This window comes from Egretta garzetta, unplaced genomic scaffold, assembly GCF_000687185.1.
Source record: "Egretta garzetta isolate BGI_Z169 unplaced genomic scaffold, ASM68718v1 scaffold204, whole genome shotgun sequence".
Classification (NCBI taxonomy): Eukaryota; Metazoa; Chordata; class Aves; order Pelecaniformes; family Ardeidae; genus Egretta; species Egretta garzetta.
In genome coordinates, this window is record NW_009259424.1 from 1,597,577 (window position 1) to 1,622,364 (window position 24,788).

At 38.4% G+C, this 24,788-nt stretch overlaps 1 protein-coding gene across 1 annotated transcript in view; it reads left to right on the top strand.

Moving 5' to 3' along the window:
* CTNNA3 (catenin alpha 3) overlaps window positions 1-24,788 on the top strand; it is a 505,586-nt gene that overhangs the window by 389,029 nt on the left and 91,769 nt on the right. The window contains exon 13 of the mRNA XM_009636975.1: window positions 18,199-18,350. Coding sequence (XP_009635270.1) covers window positions 18,199-18,350 — 152 coding nt within the window. The remainder of the gene's footprint in view (window positions 1-18,198; window positions 18,351-24,788) is intronic.

A 24,788-nucleotide genomic window follows, 5' to 3' on the forward strand; every position in this document is an offset into this window, starting at 1 on the left:
AGGGAAAGTGAGGATGATGGTATAATACTGTACAGTAAGTACTTCTATTTTTTTCCAATCAGGATAATAAATCTCCATCTACACATGTTCCACGAGACAATTTTTGTTGGGTGGGTTTGGTTTGGGTTTGGTTCCCCCCCCGCAGTAGAATTGCCTTTCTTTGTTCATCATATGTGGCACTGTGATAAATCTTCACTGCTTCTCTTCACTTGAGGCTACTTAAAGAAATGACTCATGACTTTCCAATGTGTATATAACCTAGATCTAGCCCTTTTAATATATTTTCGCTTTTAGAAGTTCTCTTAAGGATGACTGTCCTGGTCCTGTCCAGTAGAGCCCATTCGTAATGACAACCCTTCCTTAAGCTGATAACAAGATCAGGGAACTTACTACTGCTCTTTCTAATGGGTATTTTTAACTGAAACAGACTCCCTAACTTTGACAGTTTTTATCTGTGTGCCCATATCAAAACCATTACCTTCATTTCAGCTGTGACTTTCTTGCATAGGGTCTTAAGTGCCTTAACCTCTGTAACGTTAAGGACCTTTCATTTGCAATTCTGTAGTCTGCCTTTCACTTCCAGCCCTGTAACCTCTCAGGTGGTTATTTTGAATGTATTTTCCAGAGCTTCTGTAGCAATGTTTTCCCATTACTGTTGTTGTAGTGTTTTTCTTGTGTTCTTGCACCTAGAAACCCTGATACTACCGTTATTTTGCATTCTTTTGGGAATTATGATAAGCATCCTGTGCCTGTTGCATTTGTCCGTGGTTAACTTTCTATGTCTCCAACACCAGTTTAACAATTACTTCCTTTGCCATTCAACATTCAAGGAATCCTTTGGTCCTGTTGTCTTTCAGAACAGCAGAGTGCATTGGAGATATCTGCCTTACAGCAGTCTTAAGTTTTTGTCTATTTTATAAATTCTTCTTACAGGAACCTTTTAGTTTAGCTTTGGCTTTTTCTGATGCTTTCTAGAGCCAGTTGGTCAGACTGTGTTTTTTGGGGTTTTTTTCACAGACCAAAATGTGTTGAATTCTTTGGGGTTTACTGCTCTTCCTCATCATGTAGTTTTGTAACATGTACATGTCAGAGCATGATCTGCCTCCTGAACAGAACTGTGGACTGAGCAGTGCCATTCATGGCAGTATTTGGAGAAGTGGGATTGAAGGCATTATATACCGAGTAAATATTTCTGTAAATAGCGCTTCTCCTTACTTTCTGGGGACCAGATTCTGTTTTCTACCAGAATTCCACCACTGCCAGTACAAGGTCATCGCTGAAGGCAGTTCTGTTTGCTGTGGGCTTAGTTTTGACTCACAGTTAGTGAGAACACCAGACCATCTCTTCAGTTTACCCAGTGCTATTAAACAACTGCAGCTAGAGTAATTTTGTAATAGTTCAGCAGATAGCAGGCAAAGCGTAAGTAACACATCCATCAGTTTTAGAGTATTCATCATGGAGTTTCATGCAGGAATATACAGCTATCTGTCACTCATTCTCCTTTATGATTGCTGTCAGGAATTAAAAATTAAAAAGTAGACGGCTTCAGTCAGCAGATTAGAAGGTGTGTGCCTTGGGCATTGTACAAAAAATTAATTACAGAAACCTTCACCTTCCAAAGCAATATAAAGCAGCATCCATGCTTCTCTCATGGAATACTCGGAGCTTGACAGCTAGGCTACGCAGTAAACAGTTCGACGCCCCTCCTAATCAACAGAAACATTTGGGAGAAGCCATAGAGGTTTCAACAGCTTGGGTTGGTTTTTGTTGTGTGCGGGGTTTTTTGGGGGGGGAGGGAGGGGTTGGGGGCTTTTTGTTGTTGTGGTTTTTTTTTTCCTGAAGCAATTTCATAACTTATTACCTGAACAGAAGCTGCAAGTTAGCATTTCTCATATCAGACTGTTAGTGTTTTCACAGTAACTTTATTCTTGGTGTTGAGGGAGGCTGAAAGTAATTTCCTGAAACGGATTCCCAGGCTTGAAGTCAGAAGTGTTTAGGCATCTATTCTAGAAGATGGCTACAAGTAATAGACCTTACTGTTCTTAGATTTCCTGGAGATGCCCCCCCAACCCCCCTTTTTTTTTTGGATATGCTTGTTTTTTAGGAAGGGGAGGCTGGGTTGCAGGAAATACTGTGAAGCAGATCTCTGAGGAAGCACTCGTGGTAAAATAATATTCAGTGTCATGGTAAAATAATATTCAGTGATAGTACACTAAATATTAAAGAAAGATGATGCATTGATTATAACAAGAATGCCAAAAAGATGGTGGGGAAAAGTCTGACAATGTGTCTTTTGGAAATGGGAAGGTACGTACTGTACCCTTTCCAAAATAGGCCTTGCTAAGTTCAGAAATGCTGGGGAAAAGATTTCTGGAGAACAGAGGGCTTTCAGGATGGCGGGGGGCCTAGAGCAGGTGCGGAGAGGGAGAGATCGAGGGTTTGTTTGACCTGGGGAGGCAGAGGCCAAGGGGCAATCAAATAGAAGCCTACAGCCTCTTGAGAGGTGGTTGCAGAGGCAAGGGTGCCAGACTCTTCTTGGCAGAGACAGGTAGCACAGCAAGGGGCAATAGCCACAAGTTGCAGCATGAGAAGTTCAGGTAGGATGTGGGGGTCAGGGGGGGAGGATTTATTAAAAGTGCAGTGCAGCACTAGAACAGAGATGCAATGAAATTCTGTGCTTGGAGGTTTTCAAGACTTAGCTGGGCAAAACTATGGCTGACCTGATGTAGCATTGGTCTTATTTTTAAGGAGGAGACTGATCCAAATGATATGCAGAAGTCCTTCTCAAACAATGTGTTTATGAGGTTTTTTCCTCATGTTAGACACCAGCTGCATTCAGGTAAGAGTCATCTTTTCTGAGGAATTAAGTGTTTTAATATGCGCATTCATATTCTGCAGCAGCAATCTCAAAATCCCAGAGAAGAGCACCTTCTCCTCCTTAGTGGCTTGCTTGCTGTTAAAAATATGTCATGTTAGTATTTTGAGAAGCATTTTTTTGTAAAAGGGTTGCATTCTGGATCTGAATTTCTCCAGAATGCTAATGCAGTTTTCTTACATGAGGTATCATGTATTAAATGGAGGTGAAGCATAGCAACATTGCAAATGGATGCAATCAATCTATGTGATTTAATCTGATACATTTTCAGATAGGCAGATAAACATTTAAAGCGTGCTGGTACTCTATTTTTCAAAGTGTTTGTTTGCTCTGTAGTGTGCTCTTTTAAAACTACATTGTTGTTTTTTTTTCCCTCCTAACAGCTGATAGGAAGATTTTCAGCAGTGCTCCAGATTTCTTCTAAATGACAGCATAGTCATCTTGTTATTTACTCAATTTCTTCACTTGTCTTGCTTATATATTATTCTGTGAGACAAATGAGGCAAGTAAGTACCTGTAGCTAAGAACACCCTCAGAGATCATATGTTAATAGTGTTAGTTTTATTCATATAGTTCTATTCAGTTTCTAACCATCGTTTGTGAGTCGATGTACTTGGAGTTGATAACTGATGTTCTTGAATCTTTATTAAAGCCTGCTATTCTGAGTCCTGGAGAAAAGTTATTCTTTTCTGCCTTGCAGGTTAGGAGGAAGTATGCTTGTAGTCAGCCTATGTAAACTCTAAACCACAAGTAAAGAACAGAAACAATCTTCGGGAACTTTTTCACCCTTTCCATACTCTCTACATAGAATTGAAAGTAGCAGGAAACCTAACTGACGATCATTTTCTTGTCTGTCAGCAGTCCATTGCAGTTGGGAGCTCACCCTGACTGTATGTGCAGAACAGTCAGGGCCTATTATAATTAATCATTCTCACTGTTTCTCTAAGTTTTTGTACAGAACTTCTTCCTCCTGATTATACTAGCATTAGCCCTAATATCTGTAAATGTTGCTAATTTAATTAGTCACTAGATGATTAAGTTTCAGGTAAATATTGAAGAACGTTCTTTTTAACATTATTGGTAGCTGGTTGGTTAAGGCAAGGTTCCTGTTATGGGGCAAAATATGTACTGCCAAATGTGGTTATTGTCGGTATACTGAGTGCAGACAGCCCATTCCGTTTGTTGCTTTGAATGCTTTTTTTACCTCTGGGATACGAATCAAGGGAAGGAGCAAGTTGAATAGTACGACTGGAATTAGTTCAATATTCTACCTTCCCCCCCCACACACACACTTTGTGTGGTAGCCCATCTTGCTGTTTTCAGTAGAGAAATGGTGCATGAGAGCACCATATTCTCTTACTCTCTTCATCTTTTGCTACAAAAGTAAGAAGGATACAAGCAGTTTTGTTAGGTTGTGTGAATAATTTCATTCATGTCAGTCCTGTCTGATTTGGGGTCTGTTGTATATCATCACTTTTCCATTAGTTTTTAGGTTTTAATTAGATATTTGTCATGGTTTAACCCCAGCCAGCAACTAAGCCCCACATAGCCACTCGCTCACTCCCCCCAGTGGGACGGGAGAGATAATCAGAAGAGTAAAAGTGAGAAAACTTGTGGGTTGAGACAAGGAGTTTAACAGGTAAAGCAAAAGTTGCGCATGCAAGCAAAGCAAAACAAGGAATTTATTCCCTGCTTCCCATCAGCAGGTGGGTGTTCAGCCATCTCAGGAAAGCAGGGCTCCATCACGTGTAATGGTCACTTGGGAAGAGTCTTGGGGGTGCGGGGGAAGGCAACCAGACAATGTAAAAATGCCACTATGTGCTTCTCTTGGTTCATTGTGCATTTTAATTTCATTTTTAGAGACAGTGTTAGTGATCTAATTTTCAAGAGTAGTAGTTGCATTTAGCTATTCACCCTGTAGTTTAGGGAAAAGGCAGAGCCTTTTAGCACGAAGTGATCTGTACAGTTTTAATAAGAGCATACAGAAAGACTGTAGGTAAACATGCTCATATCTACATGAGCATGTTTTGCTGTAGTGCAAAAAGTGTACACAAAAGTGTAATCCATATATCTAACATTCAGAAATGATCTTAGAGCAATTTTGTTTCTTTTACAAAGTCCTTTTCCCAGAATGAATTGCCATATATCCATTCACTTCAGTGAATGTAAACACTGTCTCACAGACTTAATGTCAGAGATTTGCATTACCTGAAGACCCATCTTAATTGGTTTTCCCTGCTTACACTCTCTGTATTTTTCAAAATAAAATATGCTTATAAAACACAATTCTCAATTAATTTTAATAAAAAGTGGCTACATTTTTCCAGATAAATCAGTATGTTCATGCAGCATAAGCTGTGTTCTGGGGAAGATTATAGGGTGAGAATATAACATTGCACTTAAAAATAGAGTTGTTTTTCTGTGGCTTTTCACTAAGCAGAGCTCAGAGATACTTAGAGATATTTAGTGACAGATACTTAAGTGTTTTCCATTGATTTTATTATTCTAGCTACCTTTCCCCAGTACTTCTACATGCTTAAATTAAATTAACCCCATTCCTTGTCCTCCAAATGAAAACAGTAACTTGCTGCATCCCACCCACTATAACATTTTTCAACTGGATATGAAATCAGATACTAGGTATTAAAAATCAGAGAGTACTTTGTCTATCTTGACATAAAATTAGCAAAAAATCAGTGAGAATAGCCTGCTATCACATCGATACTGTTTGATAACAGAATCAAGTGCTAGAAACAGGTTAGTTCTTAATATCCCTCCAGATTATCCTCCCTTCTCGTGGACTGCTCGTTCTCTTCCGTCTGATGTAGAACAGGTTTCATTTTTCTTTTTTCCAGTTACAAGCGATAAAACAAAGAGATTGTAATATCTCACAAATGTGTTTGGGTTTGGTTGTTTGGGTTTTTTTTACTTTGAATAGGTATGAGAGTGTGTATGTGTGTACATAAGCGTTTATGGAGTTGAATAGAAAGTTACAGAGATGAAGTGTAGAATGGCAGAGAAAGTGTTACAGTCATACTGAAGAAAATAAATGAAGCCAGTCTTCTAAGACTCAAAAATGGTAATCTATCAGACAAAAGGCAAAAAAGTAATTTTGCTATATATATATATTTTAAAGAATCATTGTCTTTACAGACACAATGCTTATATGGAAAGTGGCTGGTATGTTACAGTAGGCATGTTTACAAACAAATCCACCTTATCCAGCAACAGACTGCTTTGGAATTCCGTTTTTTACTGGATGAAGCCTGAATGCTTTGGGGAATCTTCAGAAAATGCTTGGATCGCCTTCAAGGAAAGGAGAAGGTGCACTAAAAGTTAAAAGCTCAGGGCGTAGGCCAGGGTAATGCTAACCAGTAATTTCTGGGACATAACAGTAAATGTGGAATAAGCAGACTGTCATTCTGCGGGTAGTTTCAGCATTCATAACTGGGTATGTGAGGAAACCCACACTTCAGTCGTGGCAAAGTTAATGTATAAAACGTAAGCCAAAATGGGTTGTATTGCACAGGTCGTAAGAATATATCCCATGTTCCAGGGTGACTGTTTCCCAAATAGGTAGACTAATACAGTGGTGCATTTATTGCATGAAGTGAGTTCTCTCTTCTTTTCAGTGCTTTTCTCCAGGTCAGCCTTAATAAGATTTCTGTTTTAGTTCAAAAGAGGTAATTATTTTTGAATGCTCTTAAATGACTTTAAATAAATGACCTTTTCAAAGGTCAGTCTTTTTAAAGACTAAAATAGTCTTTCTTACCCCAGAATATCCCTTTATATACTTTGCTAACGGTATTATTACTTCAAATTTCATAGGAATTATTGTATTAAACATAAAATCAACAGAAAACAGCATGTAGTAATACTCATAGACTCCTAGGTGGTTTAGGGTTTTTGCTAATTAACACCATTCTCTAGCTGAAGCAGTATTATAGTATAATGCTTATTCACTGGAAACAACCAGTGCAACTCTCAGGCTTTCTCTTCTCTACCTAAATTACTGAAAAGCTGTTCTCTGTTCAGATAGTCTCTCTTACATTTAACGAAGGGACTCCCCTGTAGGACGACCTCCGTTTCACCTTAATGGTTTGTACGACATTTCCTGTGTCCTGTTCATTCCATTTGACCAATCCCAATCAGGGAGTGTTTCTTCAGCAGCCTTTAGAAATTTCCTGATGTGTTAGTCGGCCCCCTGCTCTTGCTGGCAGAGCTTTGGCCTTGGATATAACAAAGCCAGTGGAGAAAAACTTCATTAGAAATCTGCGGTAACAAATTCTAGTCCTAGAAATGGAGGCTGCAATTCAGTCATTTTAAACATCTCTAAATGCAGCTTTTATTGACAGCAGTGGTTCCGCCTGCCCCATCTGCCTTTTCCCACCGCTTTCCTTGCACCAGTACTAGCGTGTCAACTATCTGGCCTGGTAGCAAGTTGGACTAGGATACCGAACCACCTCAAAACTAGCTTGGCAGCCAAACCCCAAAGTCTTCAACTGCTTCAGTTCATTGAACTTTGTCATCATGCTGCTGTATGATCACTAGTTGTGAGGTGAGGACATAGATGTAGAGCTTTGATGGTAGTCCGCAGCCGGACTGAAGGTAAACTGAAGCCTCTGTGTGCCCATGAAATTCACTTATGAAAAGCATTTTTATTTTTTTTTTGGATACAGACTAACAGTATTTACTAACCTTTCCTTATGTCTATCACAAGACATTCTATTTAGTGCAGATGCCTCTAAATTAAGCTCAGTGACTTCAGTTAGACTAAAGAAGGTCATGCTGTTCTCTACCCTGAACTGAGTTCAGGAGGAGTGGATGTGTCCACAGCACATAAGGCCCTGCAATAGCAGGGAACTGATGAGATAAGACAGGCCCACATGGTCCACACTGTCTGCTAAGAAATGCAAAAAAAAAAAAAAGATCTGAAATTCTTCACCAGTATGACTTAGGGGGAAATGCCTTTCTCATCTGAGATCTCATGGTCAGTCTGTCCTTGAGCACTGCAGCAATATGCACTAGGTAGAGAGCTTCAAAAAAGGTAGATTATTTGTATGGTGACAAAGTATCTTTCTACTCTTTTGGATGCTGTGACCTGCCTCTAATACCTCATACAGGGAAATCCATCTACCCCCTCAACCCCAAACCCACTTCTCTCTGTGTTTTTTTCTGGACATCTGTGCAGCAAGGGGAAAAGATCCCTTTAAGCCCCCACTGAAGTCTTGAACTGTGACGTTTAATTGCAGGCACTGCCTTAGTTCCCAGCTGCAGGGTTGTGTGTGCTTGCCAGGCTGTGCAAGGACTGGGGGGGGGGGAGGGCTCAAGTAGTGGAAAGTCCAGGGACTCACAGATTCCGAAGTCACAAGCAATTACCCGTACCCATAGCTGTACCCGTCCAGTCTGCTGTCTTACAGGGTAATGGTGACTTTATATGTATCTAAATTGTCTTGGTGCAAATGAAAATAACTATATGTTTTCCGGGTAGGAAGTTGAATCACTGTCATGGGTATGTTAGAGAGAGGGATAAATTAGGGCCTTTTCAAACTTAAAAGCAGCAATTTACTGGATTGCCATTCATTAATAATATACACTGCCAATAATTAGGTCTCATTATCAATAATTTCTCATATTCAGGACAGTTAACTCTTAAAAAATCATGCCCTTAGTGGCTGTAAAGATGTAATACCACAAAACCACTGTCATATATTCAGCATAGCTTACATATAAATATATATGTACGCATTTACATATCTTAAAAATAAATATTACATACATTTATATAAAATATTTAAAAATATTTATATGTATTTACATGTATGCCTAGCTGTGTTACTAAATACTTGTTGGTTATGCCAGTAGTCTTACAACCTTGCAAGTGCATACAAGTGTTGCAAAATGCTTATACACAGTTTCTGGTTTCAGTGTTCTAGTATGCATATGTCTGGGTTAAAGAGAAGTAAATACTAATTGTATTGTGCTTTGAGTATGCAGCTTCTTTTTATGTGGAACAGGCCTCTCTGCCTTGGCTACTCTGTGTTGTATTACACTTTCAGTATGCAAAAACTGTAGCATGAAAACACTAAATCCCACAAAGATCATTTATAGTTCTTTATGCTCTAAGTAGTCAAGGGACGGGCACAATGGGCGATTCCGAGATCTTCTCTCTCATATATTGGCCTAGGATTGAGATTGGCAGAAAAACATGAGCTAAGTGTTTCATGAGTTAGAAGTTCCAAAGATGTTAATTCCTTTTCCTGCGTATAACCTATAAGCTTGTTACCAAGAAGAGGTGGTTAAATATGAATTGTAATATTTGAAGAAGTAGAAGGGATATAGCAAACACCCACAGTCACAAAGCTCTTCTACTCCTTTTATATATGTAAGTATGTATTTTTATGTCTCAGCATGTCACCTGATACAGTGTTATAATTAAATGTCACCATTTTAACATTGTATCACAAAAATACAGGCTTCAAGTTAAGTGTCTGTACCATAATGAAATGAAATTTAGCAACAGCTCGATCTTCATATTAGCGTGTGGAATTGTAAGAGTCATAAATGATTGGTGTTTTAAAAAACTCTGCATGTTATTCAGTTCAACCATTTGCAGTGAGTGTGGAATCATCTTTCTTTGCCGTAATTCCATTATATTTAAACGTATCTTTGAACACATCTAATGAAGATGTCTCCATCAGTCATTAAGGTTTTTATTCCATTCTAAATAGCATCCCTTGGGTGGCATAACTCAAGCTTCTGCCAGAAGGAGCCCTTTTTTTTTTCAGATGATATGCCTCAGCCAGCGCAGTTGCCTTAGCTTAGGTGGTTTTTATTTGATTTATTTATTAGTTCTTTGTATACCATTTTGGATTTAAATTACTTTAAGAGTAGACATAATACTCAGCAGTAAAATTGGGTTATCAGAATATACAATGTTCTTACAACCGGAAATTCTTAGATAGCACTCCAGAAGAAATTTGAAAATGCTTATTTTAAATCACAAGAAGTATAAACTATTCTTTGGTTTCAAAGAGTGAAGTGAAATAAGGAAGTACTGAATAAAGTCTGTGCAGTTATTAACTAGATTTCTTATTTACCCTGGTATTACCCTGCATTTAAGTGGTAGCTGTGTTTTTAATCTTTTCAACCATACTTTGCTTATGCTTCACTTTAGCTGAATTCCTACAACTGGAAAACTATTTAAATCCTCTGAAAGCAAACTGTATATACCCATCACACTGCCTTTCATGCTGGGGGATCAGATTATGGGGGATAATAAAATACTTGAGATACACTCCACTTGCCACAACTCTGTGCTTATGCTGCCACAGGAGGACTCATGAACTCCGTGCTGAAAGATGGACAGCCTTAAAGCAAATCTTTCATTCCTATGAATAAATTCTAGATTAATACAATCTACAATGGTGTACAATTTCAGGATATAGTATTGAAAAGCATCCTCAGGAGGGTAGAGTCCAGGCATTGCTTTTACTAGGTGGCTTTCTCAGTGCTAAACAAAATTAAATGTATGCAATAAAAATTAAACTCAAGCTATGCCGATGAGCGTAGAGTAAAATGAAAGACATACAGAGAAGAAATAGTAAATTACTTCACATGACAAGAAAAAACGATTTATTTTTTCCTGACCAAAGAGTAACTGTTGCTTTGCTGCTTAACTATTTTTTTTCCTTCATGTTTATTTTACTTTTGTTTCTTCTCTTTCACTTTTGTCTTGGCTTTTTTGCTTTAACATTGGTGCTTTTTTGGAATGTTAACCTGAGGGATGGAAGGTATGCCTGTATCCTTGCTGCCTGCCTTAAGTGTTTACCTGGTGTCAGGATTTAGGTGTACATGGCAGTACTTCATAAGGATTGTATAAGCTTCTTCCTTTAAATAGGGAAGTTGGGAGAGTGTTAAAAAATTACCAGCTGTTAACTGTCTGTTACAAGGATAGACGTCTTTTTTCCTAATCAACTGCTCCTGATAATTTTTACTTGCAGAACTCAAAAGCATCAATGGGATATTTCTCTGAAATGAAAATGCTCAATTTTTACTCTTAGAAAAGGAGGGGAATTTCAGATTTGATGGACAATATAGTTCCTGTATTTAGGAGAGTGTCAGTTAACATACTGCAATGTATGGGGTCTAATCAAAGGCCCGTATCCATCCCAGAGTGATCGCAGACCTACTGAGGTCGAAGCAAGAGCCCCCTATGGTATGGGTAGATTTTAGGTCAGGTTCTCAAAGTTCAGTGGCTGCTTTGTAAGATAGAGCAGTGAAGAACACGAGTTCAGTTTTTCAGGGTATTTTATAAAGAGAGAGAACAATTTTTTTGAAGTTCTGTCTTTCTTCCATTGTTCAAAACGCCTTGAGTTTTCCTCATAATGATAAAATACCTATGCTGTGAAAGGAGTTGATGAGCCAAGAACATGATTAAATTTTAGGAGGATACTAGGTAATTGGCTCTGTGATAACTAATCTCATACAAAACCAAAATATAAAACTATATCACTAGGTGTGGTTTTTAGAAACTATAATCAGTCATAGAATCATGTGGTTGGAAAAGACCTTTAAGATCATTGAGTCCAACTGTACCTGTCCACTACTAAACCATGTCTCTAAGCACCTCATCTACCCATCTTTTAAATACCTCCAGGGAGGGGGACTCAAGCATTTCCCTGGACAGCCCGTTCCAGTGCTTGACAACCCTTTCGGTGAAGAAATTTTTCCTAATGTCAAACTTAGACCTCCCTTGGTGCAACTTGAGGCCATTTCCTCTCATCCTATCGCCTGTTACCTGGGAGCAGAGACCAAGCCCCACCTAGCTACAATCTCCTGTAAGGCAGTTGTAGGTCTCCCCTCGGCCTCCTCTTCTCCAGGTTGTCCTTGTAGCAAGGGGCCCAAAACTGATGACAGCATTCGAGGGGTGGCCTCACCAGTGCCAAGTACAGGGGAAGGATGTCCTGCTGGCCACACTATTCCTGATACAAGCCAGGATGATATTGGCCCTCTTGGCCACCTGGGCACACTGCTGGCTCATACTCAGCTGGCTGTTGGCCAGCACCCCCAGGTCCCTTTCTGCCAAGCAGCTTTCCAGCCACTTCTCCCCAAGCCTGTACAGTCCATGGGGTGCAGGACCTGGCACTGAGCCTTGTTGAACCTCATACAACTGGCCTCAGCCCATCGATCCAGCCTGTCCAGGTCCCTCCCTACCCTCCGGCAGATCAACACTTCCACCCAGGTTAGTGTCATCTGCAAACTTGCTGAGGGTGCACTCCATCCCATTGGCCAGGTCATTGATAAATAATGTAGAAGGCATGTTTTAAAAATGGGATCAGAGTCAACAATCAGTGGATTTATTGTATGGGCTATGAAAAAATATTCTAATGTGGTTCAGCATTTGAGTAAAATTCAATGCTCTTTAGGGAAAAACATTTTTTAGTTTGGATAGAAATATAAATAGTTCAGTTGAAGAATTTAAACAATAAATAACAAAATAAAGAACATGGTACAACAGTTTTAAATAGCAATGTGGGATTATGTTTTTGAACAGTTTTTAATACTAGTTATTATTTTTATTGGTTTTGGTCAACACTGCTTTTTTCCCAAAAGCTTTTCTGTATTTTTGTGGTTTTATTTTTGTTTCACAACTGTTCTTTGACTTACACTCAACATGCTTTCATACAGTTTCACTGTGGCATCTTGATGTGTGAATGTCCTCTGCTTTTAAGAGGTGTTTTCATATGTACAATTAAGCATAACACATAAGGTGTATATTTAAATATTCTTTCAACAGTAGTGGACAGAGTACATAAACACTGGTTTTGGAGGTGAATGTGGCAGAGACATTTAAAAAAATAATTTCCACACATGATTACTAACAGTGTAGGATTCTCAGTTTTGTTTTCTCTGCAGCACTGAAGTTTTTCGTGAAAATATTGCTCCTAATGATTGCTTATGCTTGGGGCTACTCTTTTCTCTCTCTGGATTGAGAGCTTTGGATTCACATATTACTGGCTTATCTCTGAGGAGCCCTCTTGGTCTTGTAGGCAACCTAAGTTCCTTCAGGCTGATGTTCAGAAACGGGGAGATGCACAATGATACTCTGAAAACTGTGTTGCCAGATTTGTGGGTGCCCTGAGATGAGTTTCTTAACCTCATGTATCAACAAATGACCGCTTTTTTCTTTGAAAAAGGTCGCTTACAAGGATTGTTGCCAGGTGCACTCTTAGCCCTGTGGTTAGGAATGGTAATAAATTAATCAGAAATGGTAATATATTAATTACCTTACTAAGTTTTTCTTTGTCAGACGTTATCTTCTGGATGACAGAAGACAGTGCATTTTTGGTACCTTGAGCTACAGCATTACCCAGACAGTTTTGGTCTCAGGACTTGCTGTGTCTCTTGGTTTGAAGACCTGTAGCTCTTCCTGTGATTCACATCTTCTTGCAACAAACTGAGGTCATTATGAAGACCTGAGCCTCTGTTTTTTGCCATCTTACTGCCTAAATGGTGGATGGTTTTCAGGATTTTAGTGGGGCTGCTCTTTCGTGCCTGGCGGCTAATTAATAGAAGGCATAGTGTGCTGAAAGAAGGTATAAGGCTTAGTGGTTGAAACGTGTGGCTTGGCGTAGGTCTAGGTTGCACTCATCACTTTTAACTTGGCTGCCCGCAAATCTGATTTATTTCTGTGATCATACTAGTTTCGTACTAGGTTCATTCAACATTTTTTTAGGCCCTACATGACCATGCTTTTGGCTTTTGCTTACTTTTTAGACTTTCTCATCTGGTGGGCTTTTGGAAGTTCTCACGGGGATTTTTCCTACTGTTAGAATCCTAATTCATCAGTAGCAACTGACTTCTGGTTTTATTATCCTCAGGAGGAAAACCATTTTTTTAACCCAGTCGCTCCCACATTTTTTTTTAAAAAAAGAAAGGTCTTTGTTTTTAGCCATTACTTCAGCTGACTGTGGAAGATGGAGATTCCCATTCTTACAACAAATCCTCCTTACACCGTTCTCATTACATTCTCCTTCAGTCTTTACTCACTCGGATATTAGAAGTTCAGTTTAGATACTCGCCTTCATGTGATTTTCATTCTGAGTGCTCCATTAGTTGAAACTTTTTATTCATTCTGGGTATTCTGTATTTTTGTATATTGATAAGGCAAACTTTTTAGGAAGGCTGCTCATGTTTTCATATCTCCTAACAAACAGTCCTGTGGCTCTTTTATTTGAGCCTAGAAGATGTCTCACTGGATAGCTGACTGCGCAACAAAGAGTCCTCTCCCGTGTCGAAAGGTCACTGAACTTAAGTTTAAGCAATAGCTTTGGCAGTCTTGCAGAATCTACCTGTAGGTACGACCTGTAGGTTTGCCACAGAGAGCTTCATTCATTCATCTGGGCGCTGTGTTTTCATTTCCATTTCAAAGTTGCCTTTGAAAGGTAGTTTTTGAGTCTTCATTCTAGTGGGAGCTCTTGAACCTTTTTCCAGTCTATTTACACCATACAGTAAGTTGCTCACAGTGTTTATACATATAGATAAACACTGAAGGTGAAAGTTCAGTTATTTACCATGAATTCTTTTTCTTGAGATAAATTGTGTGTATGTGCATTCAGTAATCCTCCACATCTGCTCTCCCTTGAAATCCCCTGAGAAACTGTGGCATTCTAAGTTGAGAGGAACTGAGAGGGAGAACCATACCCTGCTTGTATCATTGCAACATAAGCACAAGGGATGGAACCTGGGGATTGTCCTGCAGAGGTGGCAGAGTACCATAGTCCTATTTTCAGTGCTTCTTGGGTTTTTTCCCCCTTTGTCAAATAATTGAAACAGGGTTTTGTTGGGGTTCCCCTCCACCCAATTAAAAACCATAAACATTTTGAATTGGGCGGGGGGGGGAAGGTCTTCTTTTTTGTCAGTTCTAGGAAGCCATGTCTGGCCATGTCTGTTATATTCATTTTGTTAAGGCATTCTTTAGGTGAGTGTTGCATACATGTGGACATCTAGTTGTGGAGACTGTTGCTTTTTCAATATCAAGCTATCTGGATCGCTGATGAAGTGATCTTAATCACATAACACAAATTCATTAGAAGGTGTGAGTAGGATGGCTCATGTTTTCACCCGTGGTCACTGGCCTTCTGCAAAGCTGAAAGGCTGTTGTCCTGATTTGGTTACTAAAAATAACAGAGTTGCTAATTGAAATAAAGTGATCAGTGAAGTTTACTTTTCTGTATTACTTAATGTGATCATGACATATAGATGTGGTAGCCTCTGAATTAAGAGCTGGACTGTGACAGCTATTTAACTACAAACAGAATGAATTAGTTGGTTTTGGTTGAAGATGACAGAATCAAGCAAAAATTTGCTCATATTTTTTTTTTGGGGGGGGGTGTCAAAAAAAAAATACAAATTGTAAGTTTTCTTCAAAAATGTGTTAATATTAAAATCACAAATCTAATAATACTTCTCAGTTGTATAACACTCGCAATTCTTCATTTTACATTTACATTTACTTACAACTTGTTTAATTTTTCTTTGCTTTTGAAAGATTGAAAATACCTTGTCCAACCTGTTTTTACCTGCATCCGCTTCTCTACATTTAGGTTGCCTAGAAAAAAAAGCAGAGTACAGCAAAGATGCACATTATTAATGTAATTCTAGTCCACTTAATGCAGTGTTTCGGAGCGACACCTGAACTGTTTCAAGGTATATGAAGTAAAGTATTTTTGATGCCAGTGATCCATGGCTAAGAACTCATATATCCACTAAAACCTCTTTTTAAGTAGTCATTTTGTTGGGAGCTCAGAAATTAAATAAATCGCGTGCAGTCAAGCAGGGAGTCTTGGATTTGAGGGAATTAGCCCATCAGATACAGGGTAAATGACCAAATAATAAGAACTATTTGATAACCTTGTAATAGCCCAAGTGTATTTTTATACTTCATTAACAGATTGGTATTATTACAGGTTGTTTATAATTACAGTTTAGTCTTGTGTTTTAATTGTCTGTGTGTAAAAATTATATTGATGAAAAGCAGCCATCTTAAAAATGTTATCAAAGGGAAGCCTCTGAGATCATATTTCTATAATCAAGTGCAGCCTGTGGTTTAGCACTGACTCCACCAGTAGCATATGAGCTATAGAGTACATACTTGCATAAAATCCTTTTTCGTAAGTGATGTATTCATTCAGACAAAGAAATACACTGTCATAATGTGTTTGGCCTTGGGCAGAGCTGTAAAAAGGCCACTAATAAGTGTGTGGAATAAGGATGGAGCACGGGATGGAGGCTGAATAGATAACTGAGAAGTATCCTGCCCTGTAGAAGGAGAGGGCTGCAGGCAGTTGGCAGCCACTGAAAACGCTGCTGGTAAGCAGGGAGACTGCGTTACAGCACTGCAAGTGAAAGCGTGTGAAGTACAATGAGCTGAGAAGTGATGGCGTAGGAGGCTTTGGAAAACACCTCATGGATTTGACTACACCAACAGAAATCTTGAATTCCTGGAAACTTATTTTCTCCTTTGCTGCCTTTTTACAACAGATGTGAAGAGCTCAACGTTTAATTTTATGTAAATATATGAGGTGACTGTTTAGTTCAAAATTGCCACACTTGCAATTATTTTAATAGTGTAGGGACCAAGGTGTTTGTTTAACAGGGGGAAAAAAAAAAATCATGTTCTTAAATTGTGTATTTGTGTTTCTTTAAAAAAAGAAACAATTTCAAAAAGCACTAAATAAATAGGTGCTTGCTCTCCCTAATTATTCCATTTGGTTGCTAATGAAAAAATGTACCTTTTTTCCATACCATTTAAGAAGTTTCTTCTTCCCACTGATCTTTGCAGAAAGCAAGGTAATTCGAGTGATAATCTGAAAGGGGAAGAAAGGATTTTAAATACCCTATTTTTCAAATGAAATGGCATCTACTTGTCTCACACTTGTGGAGACCTATTTTACAGAAGAAAATGAACCTTCCCTCTACCACTGAATTAAATGAAGTCTGTTATTTCTGAGAACTAACACATGAAGTAACTGCACTCTAGAGAGAAACATCTGAGCTTGAAGGCAGTGAAGTTGCTGTAATTTAAGAGTGAATTTAAGCGTCTCTAAGGGTTATGTGGGTTTCTCCACGTAAAGTTAGGCGTTAAAGCATTATTGTGGCATCTTTCCTAATATTTAAATTAAGTATATGTTTCCGGGTTTTCTCATTCAGGAGTCTGTTGACTTGAAGCTTTGTCTGCATAAAGATGTATTATATACTTCAAAATTTGCCTGAAATGATTCATACTTAAGGAATTAGTAGCTACCAAATTGGTAGTTTTATTGGTAGCTACCAATAACTACCAAATAATTGGTAGTTCTTTCATGTGGTATGAATTCATGAATTACACAGCGCATAATTGTGGAGGAAGGGATGGAGCACGTTAACACTTGTATTTGAAACCAACACATTACCTGAAAAAAGCTTCTGTTCCATGAGGTACATGTTACTCATACTGAATATTACAGAAGTTGAATTCTATCCTTTTACTTTCCATTTTTTTCTGTGTCTTCAGTCTCCAAATGATAGGGAAGGAGTTGTTGCAAATGAATTTGATCTGTACTTGTTTGAGGTCCTTCTGAGTGTGATGGATATTCCAGCTGCATTCTCTCTTCACTCTATATTCTGTGCTGGGTTTTCTTTGCTTCAAATTGATGTGAAGGATCAAGGGAGATGTAGTGGTACCAGGTCACCATGCAAAATAGGGCCATGGAGCACCAGAAGAAAACTCCCAGGGCATTCTTGGTAAAGCACACGTTAATATCAAACTGACTCAAAATGTACAATTTGTTTGATTCAATCCAACAATGTAGACTGGCTTTGTAAGTCCAGGTTACAACTGTGGGACTTCTAATTTGGAGAATAAGCATCAATCTTTTGGTGGTTTTGTCTCCATTCAGACTGAAAGCAAATTCTGAAATAGCTGGAGTCTGTTGAATATTGGTTCCAATGTTGAGCCAGGTTATTCGTCCTGATTGTTTGTGTATAATTACTATTGAAATCACTGGCAAGTTTTTACAACTGCTTCCCTGACTCCCCTTTTAAAACTTCATTCTTCTTTGTTGTACTGTATAACCATCCACAGCTTATGTGCCCATCAAGTGCATTTGCATGATAAAAATTACAAATGTGTTCCCACTTAAAAATAATCATGTTATTACTGTAATGTTTTTTAAAAATAGTTCTAATCAATGTGAGGCAATTTGCCAGAAAGAAAAATTAGATGTTTTATCCTTTTTATGCTGACTGAATTTTGTTTGTGTTTTCTTTTTTTAAAATAGTGATTCCAGAGTTTATTAGTCAAGTAAATACTGCATTGGAGAGCTTAAGCAAGAACACAGTGCATCTGTTTGATGATAACCAGTTTGTGGACATTTCTAAGAAGGTCTATGATACAATTCATAACATCAGGTGCTCAGTCATGATGATTCGGGTAAGTTTTTTATTTGTTCATTTAATAATCATTTCTAAGATAGTTCAGAACTGTGTATGTGAACAATGCCACTAAGCCCATGTCCAGATTGAACTGATTGGGGAAATGAGGGTTACAATGAAACACACATGATTATAACTCAAGAAGGTTAGAATTGCTTTGAGTACCAGGGGAGAATGTTGCATAAAAATGTGTTTTGTTCTTTAAAAATATTGATTTATATTAGGTTGATAAAGATCTTAATTCACTTCGTTAATTATCAACTGTGACTACAAACCCAAATCTGCTTTTGGCTCTTCAACTTTAACCTTATTTAGTGGAATGTAGGAGCAGAGCATATATTCAGATGGTCCTGATAATCTCTTGTTGAAGTTTTGTCAGCTTGACACCAGAAGACTGTAACAGCCTGATTTCTGTCAGTCTTATGCAATCACAATCAATGTACTTAGTGTTTTTCCTGAAGTTCAAGAAGATGCTTCGGGATACCTTATTTTTAAAATTTGAAACAGAATTTTGTCAGATGCAGAATATCCCCCAAGTATCTTCAGTCCACAAATCCCATTTTGATAGAACTGAGCTGCTATATCTATATGTTTAGCAATTTTGGTTTTAAATAAAATTAAATACTTACAAAAATCTAGATACATTTTTCAAAGGACTTAAAGGGGCTTATGAGAAAGATGGGGACAGACTTTTTAGCAGGGCCTGTAGTGATAGGACAAGGGGTAATGGTTTTAAACTAGAAGAGGGTAGATTCAAACTAGATACAGGGAAGACTTTTTTTATGCTGAGGGTGGTGAAACACTGGCACAGGTTGCCCAGAGAGGTGGTAGGTGCCCCATCCCTGGAAACATTCAAGGCCAGGTTGGACGGGGCTCTGAGCAACCTGATCTGGTTGAAGATGTCCCTGCTCACTGCAGGGGGGTTGGACTAGATGACCTCTAGGGGTCCCTTCCGACCCAAAACATTCTGTGATTCTAATATGGAAAATACTAGTGAGCCTTAACATATTGCAGTGTATAAGTTAAACAGTTTCAGTAGGAATCTTTAAAATGTCTTATCCTTATTGCAGTTGTCTGTTACGAAATTGTTTATGTACTGAAGAGAGATCCTGAAACACGCAACATCTTGCCCATAGCAGGAGGTGTTTGTGAGTTGGGTTTATCTGGCAAAACAAACCAGATCGAGGCTGATCCTCTGCTAGGTCTTCTGGTCAGTTCCTGTTTCAGTGAACATAGGCTAAGAGTTTTGGTTAGGACATCTAATTTTTTTTCTAAGTTAGTTAAGCTTCATTCAGTGCCTACATTGCTCATCCTGCCTTCCCTTAGTGACTCAGGGACTCGGGGTTTTTTTTTTCTCTAAGATTATGAAGTTGTTTTCTACCTGGTCCACAGTGAGATCTGAATCTTCTGTATGATTCAGTCTTCTCGGGCTTGAACTCCAGGTGATCATGACTGACTACTCTTTATGGAGTTTTTCATTTTTGGGAAATGCACTGAGGAGTGTAACAAAGCTTCAGTCAGTTTCTACGAAGACGCAGACACTGCTCTGCAGGAAACTCAGTGTAGATTCTTACATTCCTCTGTGATGTGTGTATGTATATGGGCAGTCACTCAGAAAAGGAAAGGTTATTATATCCCCTGTACTTCTTTCTGAAGTATGAAGAGGGAATACTTTCATCTGAAGAGACTGTACATATGTGTAATGCATAGTAAGTGCACAGTATACGTCTGCTATGTAAGTGCGTAGTGCATCTGTAAAATTGTAAGTCATTGCACAACACCTAAATAGACAGTATTAATATGAAGATTCCTATCAGTGCTATCTTCCACTTCTGCTTTGCAAGTGTAATTTGACAAGGCAGGAAAAAACAAAGTATCAGAAATTACCTTGTTGGCTGTATCTGAACCTGTGGGTAGGAAAGAACAGATCATTCTCCTCCTCCTCCTCCTCCTCTTGAATTGAAGAAGTTCTGACCACTGGGATAAGAGCCTGCCTCCACCTGTACTGAACCTCCCTTGTCCTTAAACAATATATGTGTTTGCCTCAGAAATCAATGTGGCTTGAAGTGTGTCCAACTGTATTGGAACATACTCAACAGCCCAGCAACTGCAGAGTCCTGACAAAAGCACAGGAGATCAAAAAAATAAAAAAAAAAAAAAATAAAAAAAAAAAAAAAAAGGACATGTGCAGCTTTCTACTTAATGAATACCATTATTCAGACACTGTCATGAGAGGTTTTTTTCAGGTTTGGTGAAATGATAGTCAGCTACTCCACCATCCCTTAGAGATACTGACTGCCAGCACAGAGAGTGTGCTGAGGAAACCCTGGCATTCATTTTTTGAGTAAGGATGTATTTGCATTCCTAATTAGGTACATTCCAGACAATGCTGGTTTCAGTCTGCCTGTAAGAAGCTTTAGTAAATCTGATGGTTATTCAGATGTATGCTGTTACCACAGCAGCCAAGGTGTTCTGTGGCCAACTTATAGGGGCTTACTGATACAGTGCCAAAGAACAATGCATTGCTGATTACAAGGGATTGCAAGACTGAATCAGGGAAAGAAATTGTTGATCAAAATATAATTGAGAAGTGTAAATGAACAAGGACACTGATTCACAAGGGGGCAATTTTTCAACATCAAAGTAAAAGCAGAAACTCTCCAGATCAGTTCCTCAGGAAGCATTTCAAGCATGTAATTACAGAGAGAATGCTTTTAAAAATAGAGTTCCTAACTGTAAAATGCTGCCAAATACTATTGTTAATGCAAATTATCAGATATGCTTTTCAGCGTCCAAGCTTACCCATAGATACATAAAACATTCATTCTAGTCCTGCAGGTATAATGTGAATAACACTTGAGAGCAGCTAAATAACGGAAGGTGTGCTGCACTGATGAGCTGTAGCAGAAATGCCTCTGGAACTGCAAGGTGCTTCCCTTAAGATGCTTTTTATTGTTTCACTCACAAGGATTAATTCATCCAGTGGTAGCTGTTGATTTGAAATCATTAGATACTTGATCCAGGGCATATAGCTGCATCTGCTTATTAATGTCCAGATTCCTCAGTCCTTCTTTGGCTCTTGAAGCATCTGATCTTGGTTAAATTGTAGAGGCTTTGGGAGCTTGATTTTGCACAGGAACATTTGAGCATTATCTAGAGAGTGTTTAATCAGAATATTGATGTTATGGAAATAGATAAGGGTAGACAGAATTAAAGACAAGAATTCTGCCATGTGAAATATATCATAGAATCATAGATACCAGGTTGGAAGGGACTTGAAGGATCATCTGGTCCAACATTTCTAAGCAGATATATATATATATATAAAAGTCAAAGGAAACAGGTTGATGGTTTTCGAGACAATGCGTATTAAATGTTGCATAATGCTAAGACTGATGCTAGAACCTTTAAAAAAAAGGAGCTTCTATATGAAAGTGTAGTTTGCTGAAGAATATGAGACAGCTGAATTGAAGTAACAGCTAATAATATCCCATTAGGATATTAAACACAGTGGAAAGTGGTAATGACTTCAAATGAATAATAACTACTGATAGCTGAAGCAGTAATAAAATCATCCTAAGAAAATACACCAAGAACAGTGGAAAAGAATTCACCAAGTCAAAGTTTATTGAAATCTTTGTTTTTATTGGAAGATAAAGAAGTGAACTGCTGTGATTCCAGAGGGGAGGAAGAGGGTAAAATGTTCACATCCTCTATTCAAAATGGTTTTACTACTCTCATGTTAATGGAAGCAGTGAATGAGGAACCTGTGCTCCCTAATTTTATAAGAGGTGGAAAATGTATATTGAGACTGTAGTTCTTATGATTTTGAGGCATTTCTTAAAAATACTTTCTGCTGAATATGTATTCCATGTGCTATTTCTTTCAGAAATCTGGCATGGAGACTATAGGTCCCCTTATTCACAGTGGCTTTCTGAGTGTTTCTTTTGCAGATTGTGCCTATATTACCTCTGAGCAGCCGTTCTCTGTACCATGTTATACATGATCTCCACCCCAGGCCCCCCCAAAAAACTGAGGCAAAATATTCATTTTGGTTTTCTGTCATACCCAGATACTTCTATTTCAGCTACATCTTCACTGCATCTCCATTCCTTTCCTTATCTTGTTATTTCTTCAGTTAACAGTCTTTTACTGTGGGTTTTAATTTCCTTTGCAAAAGCAAACTCAGTTTAGCTACATATTCATGTGTTTACAGCATGACCCTTTTTAAAATGTTTTGGCTACCTCAGAATACCCTTGGGATGGGTACCCTTTTCCTCCTTGTTGGTTGCAAATTCTTGGTAGTTTTTCATTCTGTTTTAAAGAAATTTAAGCATTCATCCATAACAGAGCTTGTGAGCTCTTCGATACACTTGATTTCTCTCAATAAGAGACATCACAGCAGACTTCGATCTCTTGTATCCAGCAGAGTTACAGGAATTTTCAGAACATGGTCTTCTCGGAAAGGAAGATAGCAAGTGGTGAAAACCTTCCTATCATCCTGTTTCTCTTTCAGCCAGTTAATAAGTGTCTAGTTAGAACTCTACCTTCGCTTTTATTGATGACAGAATTATGCTACATATGCAGGGTTTTCTACCTGTTTTTTACTTCCGTAGTAGGAATGAGTTAGATCCTGTCAGATGTGGGCAATAGCACACATGAATTGAACCTCTGTTTAAAACTAGAGAAAACAAAGCAACGCAGGGAAGCGTTTGAGAGAAAAGACATTTACTGCAGTCTTACAATTGTTTGTTTTTCCAAAAGAGCCCAGGGAACTCATGGGGAGGAAAGACAAAGAACAATTCATACAGTCTTGGTAAACTTCACTGTTGTTGCCCTGAACTTTGAGTGATGCTAACTCATTACAAATATGTATTGGGAAGTTTGTTAAATACTTTTTGCTTCATTTTTCTTTCCTACACCAATTGCACAAGAGGAAGAACTTCTGCAAGTTAGCAAGCCACCTCTCATCACTTTCTTGCCATTTCTGACCTAAGCAGGTCAGAGTGGACCTTTCCTTCCCTCAGCTCCTTGTCAACTTCCCTGGCAGAGAGCAGGAACTTTCTTGTGTGTTTTCACTTGTGCTCCCTTATGCACTAGGCTTCTGGTATAAACACAGTTAGTACTTGTTATGTTGTCATCTTTTTTTTAACCAGGAGAGGATTTGCTTCCCTTGAAAAGGGAAAATTTTTTCCTAGGGAAAAATATGGTCTGTACTGATTGTTACCAAGCAGGTGTTTCCATGCCCTACCTTCTTCAAATGGTGCTTTCATTGCTTATTCTGTCAGTCCTGTCATCCAAAGATTGATCTAGCTAGATGCAGTGTGACTGAAAAAGGATATAATATCTCATGTCCTTTAAAAAAGGAGATGTGCCTGTCGTCTGTTAAGGGTAGTTGGACACCTGTTCCTTTTTCAGGTTTTTATGCCGAGTCATATAAAAGGTTGCTGGGGAATGCTGTGTTTGTGCGCAGAAACCAAGTAAGAGGTCAGTTAAAACTGTTTAGTGCCATGATTAAATCTGCATTCTTGCAAGTAAATGCTTCTGGCAGGTGTTTCTCCCTGCCATATTACTTGGCTTTTTAACATCTCGAATCAGGATCACCAACCTTGGGGTACCAGTATGGGAAAAACTTAATGCAAAGCACTGTCCCACATAAGTTACTTTTCATACATCAACATACATATTTTCCAAAATTGTCTATGTTCTTTACCCCACCCCACCCCAGGAAGTCATCTCATGTTGTCTTAATACTTAACTTGTTTATATTTACATCTGTATTAGCATCATAAACTCAGACATTATTATTATGACTCTACCTTGCAGATGTCTTATGAAAATGCTCTGTACTGCAGCACTTTTGGGACACACTCTGCATACATTTCAATTTAGCATGCTGACATTTTTTTAAATGCTGGTCTTCATTTACTACCAGGTCAGTTTGTCTTCTGAAATAAATGAAGCTTATTTCTGTTTTCTGGCAAAAAAACTTACACATATAATTTTGCTTATATTTCATGTTTATGTACCATATAACAAACTCTCAAAGGTCTGATTTTCTGCCAATTTCATTAATTTAAGGCCTTCAATATCTCCAACAAATCAGATGACCGTTCTGGTTCTCTGTGTAATAGTGTTGCTGGTTTTGTTGCTTTATAGAGCAAAAAGCTGCTCAGCAGGGTATTTGTAAGTAAAGCCCACCCTCTTGTTTTCCTTGAAAGTTGCATCCTGTTTTCTTGAACATGTGGGCTGGTTGTTACCCTAAGAAATACCTTTAGAGTTTGGAGTTGCCACAGTTGTAATAACAAGTATCTGTTCCTCAAAGTTGAGGTGTTTCCACAAAAAAAAACTTCAAAACTTTGTTAGTAGAAAACCAGATTAATTTATTGATTTTAAAAACAGATGGTGTGTTCACGTCTCAGGTAGAGGGAAGGAG